At 42.7% G+C, this 10,371-nt stretch overlaps 1 protein-coding gene across 1 annotated transcript; it reads left to right on the forward strand.

The window, feature by feature from the left end:
* Positions 1-1,998: 1,998 nt before the first annotated feature.
* id4 (inhibitor of DNA binding 4) lies at positions 1,999-5,441 on the forward strand. The gene is made up of 3 exons (XM_050046895.1): positions 1,999-2,641; positions 3,196-3,261; positions 3,974-5,441. The coding sequence occupies exons 1-2, from the start codon at positions 2,264-2,266 to the stop codon at positions 3,241-3,243; spliced, it is 426 nt and encodes a 141-aa protein (XP_049902852.1). The 5' UTR covers positions 1,999-2,263; the 3' UTR covers positions 3,244-3,261; positions 3,974-5,441.
* The last annotated feature ends 4,930 nt before the right edge of the window (positions 5,442-10,371 follow it).

Below are 10,371 nucleotides of genomic sequence, written 5' to 3' on the forward strand. Positions count from 1 at the left end.
GTTTTCCAACCCATTACCCTTCAGGAAGGAAGCCAGAAGTTTGAAAATTCAGACTCTGTGTACAATCTCCGACTTTCTGTTTCACCATGGACATAAATGGTCAAAATGTAAGCATTAGTGAGTCATTGCTAAGGCCAAACTGGACAGTGTTTTCCTCTTAGACCTCGTCCGTCATCTGCTTGTCATGGACGAGAGTTCAAGCACCATGTTGCCATTGGAAAGGCTGCCATCAAAGATTCATACCACTGACCCCTTTGAAGTTGTCCCTGAACCAAACATTGTTGCAAGCATTACTGAGCAGAACAGTCACTTCCCATGGCAACAGAAAACAGAGAGCAAGAGAGAGACGGAGGGAGGAAGACAGAGAGACAGAGAGAAGAGGAAAATACCCATTTAAAGCCATTTAAGCCTTTCAATATTCATGACAGAAGAGGCTGTGGTGGTTCCCATAAAGTTTGGGACATTAAACCTCCAAAGAGGCACTGAGGTGGGTGTCATCCCTGCTAAACTAAGACCTTAGGGCCCCTGTATGAATCCTGGATGGAAAACACTCAGGATGAACTGAAGCTGAGTTTCTATGTTGTCTTGGCAACCTGCCTGAGAGAAAGAAAGAAAGAAAGAAAGAAAGAAAGAAAGAAAGAAAGAAAGAAAGAAAGAAAGAAAGAAAGGGAGAGGAGAGGAGAGGAGAGGAGAGGAGAGGAGAGGAGTTGTGTGTGAATGGAGGAGCTCCCCATGAGTGGCGCCAGGCAGTCTGCCCGGCGGGCGACTCAATAGGCGCTGTGAGAGAAGGAGCGGAGCGGCGACGCGTCCCGGAGAGCGGAGGAATGTAGGAGGCACAATAACACACAGCTGGAGGAAGGAGTGGCGAGGAGGCGCCGCCAAATTGGCCCGTCCCGGCTCCCCTAGAGCTGCAATCAGGGATGCGAAAATGAAAATGTTTGTTATATGAAGTCACAATAACAATTCATTCAATCAGAGATGATGATGATGAGCTAGAATTAGGGTATATATTCTTGAGAACTCATTTTCTCTTATGAAGTAAATCTGATAAAAACACAGGTGAGCAAAATTACAACTGACTGCAGAAGTGAGGCATAAATAACACTGTAATAATAGACTACAATTTGGTCAGACACTCCCCATTTACTGTAACAGAAACACACCTGTATGAATATGTGATATTGGTCCAAGTTGCCTGCCAATATTAACGCATCTCCGAGTTTAATGGGTAAGTCCAAAAATGAATTAGGAGTGTTGTTATCTGCTTTTGGTCAGTTTTTATTTATAGACTGCTGTCAGGTTACGCTTTGATTTCATTTCACCCGGTGAGGTAAAGCAGGTTTTTTTTTTCGTCTAAGCAGGTGGTTTGGCTCGGGATCGTCTGTCACCGGAGTGATCAATACAAGCGAGGCTGCGCGTAATTACGCATCAATGACTATGGCACTAAAGATGCAATAGGACGCTAATCAGCCCGGTGAAATGTGCAAATATATCATCGCCTCTGGCGGGATCAACCCGAAAATCTCCACGAGAGGCCTCTTGTACGGCTGGACGTAAAGGTAGGCTACTTGACACTTTTTTTCTTTGAACCGCGACCGTAATGCGCCGTTGACTGTTTTAAATCGCCTTTCGCTCCCTCTCTCTCTCTCTCTCTCTCTCTCTCTCTCTCTCTCTCTCTCTCTCTCACACACACACACACACACACACACACACACACACACACACACACACACACACCTCCTACCAACAGGCAGCCCANCTCTCTCTCTCTCTCTCCCACACACACACACACACACACACACACACACACACACACACACACACACACACACACACACACACCTCTCCTACCAACAGGCAGCCCACCGCAGCGCACACAGAATGAGACACGCCTTTTTCTCGGCTCCGTTGTTGGGTCGGTGGGCAGCGGGCTGCCGGTGATTGACCAGCTTCTCTCCCTGATCTGTCAGCCGGCTGGCTTGGCGCCTCCCCTCTCCTCTATAAATGTAGGAAATCTATTCATTCCTTTCACACCGAGCCTGCTGAAGTCAGAGGAACTGTGAGGCTCCACGGGATGTGTTGACAGACTAGAATTTCGCCTTTTGGTTTATTTCATTCTCTCTCTAATTTGCGGCTGTATTAGAGTAGCTTCTATCGTGTTTACAGCGCCGTGGTCTAATCTCAAATACCCCCTGCTACCAGTAACGTAATTATTTGATTATTTTTTTCGTTGCCTCTGTCTCTGAGCCGTTGCTTATCTAAGATGAAGGCTGTTACTCCAGTCCACCCCCAGGACTCCTCCTCCAGCAGCAGCCAGCTCTCCCTGCACTATCTGTCGAAGCAGAGCCTCAACATCGCCCGGTGCAGGATGGAAGAGGAGGACCTGTTCTGCCTGCAGTACGACATGAACGACTGCTACAGCCGGCTGAAGCGCCTGGTGCCCACCATTCCACAGGATAAGAAAGTCAGCAAAGTGGAGATCCTCCAGCATGTCATAGACTACATCCTGGACCTGCAGCTGGCCCTGGAGACGCACCCTTCTCTCCATAAACAACAGCCACAGCGGACCGGGACCTGCCCTCCCCCAGCCTCCAATCCCAGCCGGACACCGCTGACGGTGCTCAACATTGATCACCACCAGGTAAGCTTTAATCAGCGGAGGCGACTCTCCGTTCCTCGTTTCCAACGGGACTTATCGGGGACCTCGGTTTACTGTACCTCCCTGTGCCAGACTGCCGTCCGCCAGTCAGACTCAGACAAAGCGCGTCATGCCCGTTATGTGTCATTGTCCTTTCAATGTTTGGGAAAAAAGACAGAAAACAAAATGCTACACACCTCACATCACAGCCTTGAAAAATCATGCGTAAAAACGCATTCGGCGTGGGTTAGATTGCGCACTTGATTGCGGGGCTTTATGATTTGCATGATAATGACAGTGTGTGTCAGAGGCCCACCTTATCCCTGGATTGGTGAAGTACCTCAGCCTGCAGCCCACTCCACTGCGCACAATAAGGGCAATTTGTTATTCAGTAGGCTATAAGAGAATTTATTATGGGAGATATAGCCGACTAATTTTCTGCTGCTCTGCTGTATATCATTTATTTTGCAGTGCTTTAGGCCTTGCCTTTATTTGGTCTTATCCATGGGAGCCAAATCGTTTTACATGTTTCTTTTTCTTCTTCTTCTTTTTTGTAGAGGACGTCAATAGTCAAAAAGCCGGAGGACTCTATTTTATGCCGCTGAATAATAAGCACTGCATTGGTAAGTTGACTTGAAATAACATTTGTCATTATTTATTTTATTTTTTTTTGAACAATCAGAAGTTTAATTGCTGTTATTTTAATCATGGATACACATGTGGCCTGGAGAAACCCCCTTCAGTGGTGGTCATTTAAGTATCCCCATTAACTTGATTATTGTAGCCTATATGTGGTGTAAATTGTACATCTCTAGATCGCTCTGGGGAGGCCAGTACATGTCAGAGAAAATAATAATTGAGGAACATGAAATTGGCACCAACCTCAGAGGCAGCTGTGCTTTGCGCAATAACTGTCACTGGTGTAGCAATCTGGGAAGAAGAGAGGGTTAAAACCTCAGCTTGCCCTCTCTTTCATTCTTACACACACACACACACACACACACACACACACACTCGCTCTCTCTCATTCACCCTCTGCCTCTCCCTCAGCTCCATTCAAGCTGCTGCCCTGGCTTTAATGTTAGATTTACAACACTGAATCTAAACACACCTGGATAAAAACATGTACCTGGTGTGTGTTACAGTAAGACACTCTCAGTCTATCTCAGCTGCCTCTTGTCAGCCTTGCACAACAGCCTGAGGAGCTGTGTGGTTGTTGTTTGACCTGGTTTGTTTTGGGTTGTTGATCAAGCATGGCCTCTGTTTTGTCGGTGGCGCCAGTCAGTCTGGAGCTCTGCAGCTCACCCCCCCTACTGCTATTCATCCCCTCCACAGGTGTGTAGGCTGCACAGAGCCGCTCCAAAGCCAGCAAAGCTTCGCCAGGGACTCACACCCAACTGGAGGCACAATCACAAGGGGATTTCAAAACTGCTGGGAAGAATTCAACCCAAATAAAATCACTATTCATATCAGCTTTTTTTTCTCCCATTGAACAAGGAGTCAGTATGTAGACATCTTCCCTCTCCTTCCTCCTGTTTAAGTTGCTCCAACTTTACTGCTTGTCACTCGAAATTTTTCCAATTAGAGAGAAAATATGGAATCCCCACGCTGAGAAGTTTTTGTCGGAAAACCCGTCTGTCAACAGCTATGAAAACTGTTTGTGAATTGTGCTCAAAGAATAACTTAAAATGACTCCAGTTTAAAGCTTTACTAAACTGCGAAAAATCATTGTACATGTTTTGGGACATCTATTGTTTAAAATAGATGATTTGTGTTGAACAGGGATGTCATCCCTGGAATTATAAAATGTTTGATATTGTAAAGAAGAACAATTCTGATTCGAGACAATTAAGAATGTACATATAGAGACACAAATGTTCTATAAAAAGTATGTGAAAGGAAGACTTATATGCTTAAAATAGACTATTGTAATTATAAGATATTTTTATTAAAACCTTTTTTTGTCGTTATGTAAATATTGTGTTTCAACTTTTAAGTCTTTAGTGAATGAACGTGGTTATGCTCTGCCAATAATGTCCTCACATGATGATATCAGTTAACTCTTTGCAGTGTTTTTGGAATAGTTAAATATGTAGCATGTCAGGCTCATTGCAGAGATATTGAATGTGCACTGAAGCAGCCCTCCCTGTGTAGATACGTGGTGGAGTTCAACATGAGTTCTTTTATTATTTGCCCTGCTCTGCTTTCTCTTGAATTGTTTTGTACTCATTAACTATGACAACTTTGACCCGCTTGGAGCAATGGGTCATTCTGCTGTTTGATCTTTTTTTTTTTTTTTCTAAGAAAAAAGAAAGGCCTGATTTGATTCTGTTACATTGCACTCTTGTTAAAAATTAAATAGAGAGTTACAGCACTTCTGACAGTGTTTACAATACCCCTGAAGAAAATAACTGTCTCTGTCATTTTTTGTGCAGTCAGAGATTCTCCTTGAGAAGTTAATAATCTACACCATGAAATCATTCAACTTTGGTTATGAATTGATGAATATGTGAACATTAACAGACTCCTTTTGGACAACAACCAAATGTATTCAGACAGGCAGTGTCTTTAAGTAGATATTAAATGATTTCCCTGTTGGAGAGTCAGTAGCCATTGTTAATGTAAAGAGTAAAAAAAAAAAAAAAGCCTTTATTTTTCATGACATTCAACACCGAATTTACCTCACCACCCTCCTGCCAGTGTGAGAGGGCACTTGTACATTACTGTCAGCTGCACTGTTGGACTTGACCTTCACTGGCTTGTGAGGAGTTGTCAAAACAATTAAAGTTTCCAGGAATAAGAATTGTGTCGTCTCAAATTTTGTCTCAGGGGGCCTCTTGTTTTAATGCTGTCATATGAAATAATGAGTAAAAAGAGGGAGGTGCAGGGTGAAACTAAACATTATGCAGTGTGTGCGTTTCATGGAAAATAAAGGGTGGTTAAGATATTCAAATTTTGCAGATATCATATAATACCTTAAACCTGTTTTACAGGATTTAGAGATGAAGCTCTTTGTTCTGTGGGCTTCTATTAATTCCATCACACACATTGCCATAGCTTCAGCAGGACTGCAGATGTGTATGTGCCAGCCAGGAAGTCAGATTTGTGTTAAACTATGAACCAGGTGTCATTCATTTTTAAAGCCAAAAGCAGTATCATATTCTTGCAAAACCAAACTGTAAATGATGTCTCTATATGAAAAAGTTTATTCTACATTAAGATGTTTAAGGGATACTTCTTGTTACAATTTAATTCTATAAACAGAATACAAAAATATCGGCTATAGGATATTGCAAAATAGAAACACCTCAATGGTTCAAGGGATTTGTGGAATTACATATTTGCCTACCTTTATTCATCTTGTGGACACTGAAGGACTTAAACAGGCCTCTGTAGCAAGTACAGTGTAAGAAGCATGTGCCACAAAAAGGTTTTATTTCTGTGGATTAATAAATACATATCTGTAGAAAGAGAAAAATGAAAAATTCACAGCATTCGCGTTAATCATAATTTTAAATTTTACCTGTGGCTATCTGGCATTTAGCTGACAGCTTCACCTGCAGCAACTTATGATGCGTAAAGATAAACAGTAAACACTTCCTAGATTACTAGCAGTGCCAGAGAGTTGAGATCAGGGTTAAGTTCTCATGCTCCCTTACAAGGATGTAGAAAAAATGTCCAGTAAGGAAGTATGACATTAAAAATACTTACTGACAGCATAATCGCTAGGGCAAACAACTGAAAATCATACTCACACTTTTCATAGAGGTTTATGGGAGCATTCCGATAGAATCAAATGTTCTTAAATGTCCAGAGATTTGAAAAAAGAGTAATTTCAAATGATGATTCATGATGCTGTAAAGCTAAATAAACAAACTCTTAAATGCAAAAATCAATCTTCTTCCTGCCCCTACATTCTTTTTCAAATTTTTTCCTGATTTTCAAATGCAAATTTTTCTCAAAATAATGAAGAAAATTTATCCTGAATACCATTATTGTAATGACATCCACCTCAACAGCTGTCAGAAATAACTGTTGTTTTTAGTTACAGTGAATATCCTTCCTTTCTTCCGACCTCTCACAGAGCTGCCGATTTTTCTTGTAGACACACTGACCCTTGTTTAGTTGTCCCCACATCAACCTGCTGAATGTGGGTTAAAGCGCCCGTTTGACACAGACAAGGCCGGCGCCAGAGACGCCCTGTGGGTGCTACAGACACCTTTCAGACACTCTGCACCACCGTGGCCATCTGAGGATAAGCAGGCCACCTGTGTGTGTTTATAGTCCACAGTGAGAGAGCTGGGCCTCGCTGCCCTTGACAAGCACTGTCCTTGTGATGTGAAACGTGTGTATGTGAGTGACAAAAGGTAAAAAAAAAAAAAAGAAGTGTTGAAGCACAGGTGGCCAGCTTGACAGTTAGACCTTCCTGATATGATTAAAGATATTCTGCTTAGAGAGAACACAATATGGGCCTGAGAGTTGAAGCCAGGATTCAGCAGCCATGACTGCACATTCATGAGAGCATGGCTGATTCATTTTATCCAGGAAATGCTACTTTTTATAGATAACTTCAGGGATACGGAGGAAGTAAATGAAGCAGACGCTTTAACTTAACCCCGCTGATGTTTTTTTTTGTATTTACAGGGTAATTCACCTGCTTTTTTCCACAATGCAATTTAATTCATCACATATCAACCAAAGGTATTACTAGAAAGATTTAAATAACACTTACTGAAAAATTAAGATAAGGTGACGCATTGTTGTAGTCACCATTTAAAGGTTTACTTGCCACATGCATTTTCTTGGCTTTACTGAAATGATTTGGTTTCAGTGAGTCACTTAAAATCTAACACAGTCCTTACACACGCGAATTTTCTTTCATCTCATGATCATTTTAACCAATTAAAATTCCTGCTGTGTTAGTTGCTGTCCGCTGCTCTTCTACAGTCTATTTACAGAAAATATTTTTTAACATTAATAGAGAAATGTATTTAAATAAAATGTAATAAATGCGACATTTCCTCGCAAAGACATACAGCGTTAATACAGCCAAGCAACCCATACCATAATGCTGAAAGTACATCTACACACTCATTTTATCCTATTAAATGATGCCCCATGAAGATATGTTTTCCCTCACAGCTGCAGTGTTACAGTAATACAGCATGGACACAGGACAGGATGCTTCTATTACAGCTCCATGATGTGAAGATCTAATTCTCTCTGTTAGTCAGCACCCAAACTGCTGCCATCCCCAGATACATTATTCATCTCTGCTCCGATTATACTTTGCTGCAGCCATATGTTGACTCACAATTCCCACTGTCTTGCTATTACCTCAGTGGTGCCCCATCCTGCATCTCTACAGCTTTGGCACTGCAGGATTTTCCAAATAATCCCTGTTGGGAGTGAGACAGCAGCGCAGCAGCAGGACGGAAAGCGTGTGGGAAGCTTCATGAGCTCTTTCTGCCTCTTTTAATTTTACACAAACCAGAAAAGTGTTCAGGTTCCTACCTACAGCCTTCCTCTCCCTGTGTATGTACTCCTTGCTCCAGATCGTGGGAAAGCATCGCGTCCTGTTTGATAAGGAGGCCCAAACCACATCGGTCAACCTGTTTTCCACCCTTGAGCTGAGGCTGAGGGAGTGGACGCACTGGCCTTGTGACCAGTCACTCGGAAATGTCATTATGAACACAGTATCATTATCATCAAGACAAGGGACTGGCCAGGCTGCAAGTGGAGCCCATTGTTTGCACAGGTGTGAGTGTGTGTGCATTCATGCATTGCTCTCATTTGTGTGCATGCATTGGAGTGTTCTCCTTTTTTCTTAAAAGTGACTTTCTCGTAGGAGATTACAATATAAAACCAAAATTACAAGAGGGATTAAGCAATTTCTGAGACTCACTTTTTCTGATTAAATCTCGCTTGCTCATTATGAACCACTCTTTTATCCTCTCCTCCCAGGTAAAACTAGCATCACTGATTGTATCCAAGAGAAAGAACTAATGAAAGGATTTTTTTCTGGTGCAGCTCCACACAGAAGAAACACACCAGCTCCTAACTCCACAAATTTGCACAACGCACCGTGACACAAACACATAAAACGAGGATGCTCGCCACCGTCTCTGCCTTGAATTAACCTTCCGCATATGTTAAACTGCAATAACAGGTTTGGCTGTCGTGTCTCGCCTCCCTCTCTCCCTGATTTAACTCCACATTACGGCGTTCCACGGGGGCCTATATCCCTGCGTGTTAATCACTGCTCTTCCCGGCGCACAGAGAAATATATGGCGGGTGCTTGCAGAGGAACAGTGGAGGACAAAAACGTGCTCGCTCTTGGACACTACTTGATTACAGACTAATTGGTCTAGAGTGATTAAATATCTCATGCTTCTCACTAATTGCAGCTATTTAAAGCAGCTATTAGCTTAAAATGCCTGCCACCAACAGCCGTTTACTCATAAACAAAATGTGAGATGCAGCAATTCACCTGCATAGCTCAGACTGGAAAACAAGAGTTACAGACTCGCAGAAAGCTTTGTGCTACAGCGAGACACAACAGATCATCGTAAATATTTAAACTTATTTTTTCCAGGAAGCGAGTGAATACTTTATAGAATATACTGGACTGTTTTTTTAAAGACGTACATTTTGAAAAATGAGTTGCCATCTATCTTTTTTCCCCTCCTGCTATTCCAAATAAGAAACAGATGTACGTTTTCACTGATGCCTGATTAATCACAATTATATTTTCCACATTCATATTACTAGTGATAATTGATGTGTAATTATTTCTTCATTTGGGCTGTGTGTGTATTAATGATTCGACACTTAATGTTTTTATATATGAGAGGAAAATATGAAGAAACAATAGATCCCGCAGTCGATCATTCGTTTTAATTTACCAGCCTCAGCCGACGCTCTGCACTCAGAGATACTCGAAGAAGAAGGACGTGAACACACACTCTCAACATGTTTATGTGATCTGAGCCTGGAGCGGCCATCAAACACAATCACAGGAGAGTTAATGTGTGTACACCCACCAGTTTAGCTTTAGTGAGGACCTCTTTCAGGGCGACAACAAACAACGACAGGGGTGAAAGGGAGGAAGATGGAGAAAGAGACGCAGTAAGAGAGGAGGAAGAGGGGTAGAGAGTGTGAAAGAGATAGAAGGAGGGAGGAGGGAGGACTTGGCATCACCAGTGCCAACCGCAGCTCCCGGGAGACGGGCGATGAATTACAGAAATGAGATCTCAGACAAATGCCAAGCTTTTCCAAAGAGCAGCGAGAATGGCTGCGCCCCCCTGGAGAACACAGTGATTAGAGAGGGGGAACCAGGGGTCTGCCAAGCCCCTTAAAGGATCTGTGTTAGTGTGTGTGTGTGTGTGTGTGTGTGTGTGTGTGTGTCGGGGTGGCACTGGGACAACAGCCATGTCACAGAACATGACCCTGAGGTGCAGCCATCAGACAGCCAATATGGTGAGTTAAATACCGCTGCTGCATCAGAGCGGAAGGGCTCCAACTGCCTCCAATCAAACAGGTTTCTGTTCACCTAATGAGCCTAATTAATGAGGCTTAGTTTACACTTCTTTGCTCCGAAAGAGGGAACAACGTGCTGGGTTTCCAGAAGAATACAATATCTATCCAACTCAGGTACGGATGCATTTCAGCAAGAGGTCTTCAGCTGTTCAAAGCAAGAATAAAGCAATCATAAATATAGGCACACTCAGGAT

This window comes from Epinephelus moara, chromosome 6 (genome assembly GCF_006386435.1).
Source record: "Epinephelus moara isolate mb chromosome 6, YSFRI_EMoa_1.0, whole genome shotgun sequence".
NCBI classification, from domain to species: domain Eukaryota; kingdom Metazoa; phylum Chordata; class Actinopteri; order Perciformes; family Serranidae; genus Epinephelus; species Epinephelus moara.

What these genes read in the sequence shown, in the direction of transcription:
- id4 (XM_050046895.1), top strand. Translation starts at nt 2,264, where the DNA reads ATGAAGGCTGTTACTCCAGTCCACCCCCAGGACTCCTCCTCCAGCAGC. An exon ending in TCAACATTGATCACCACCAG is followed by an intron (nt 2,642 to 3,195) that starts GTAAGCTTTAAT and finishes TCTTTTTTGTAG; the next exon opens with AGGACGTCAATAGTCAAAAA.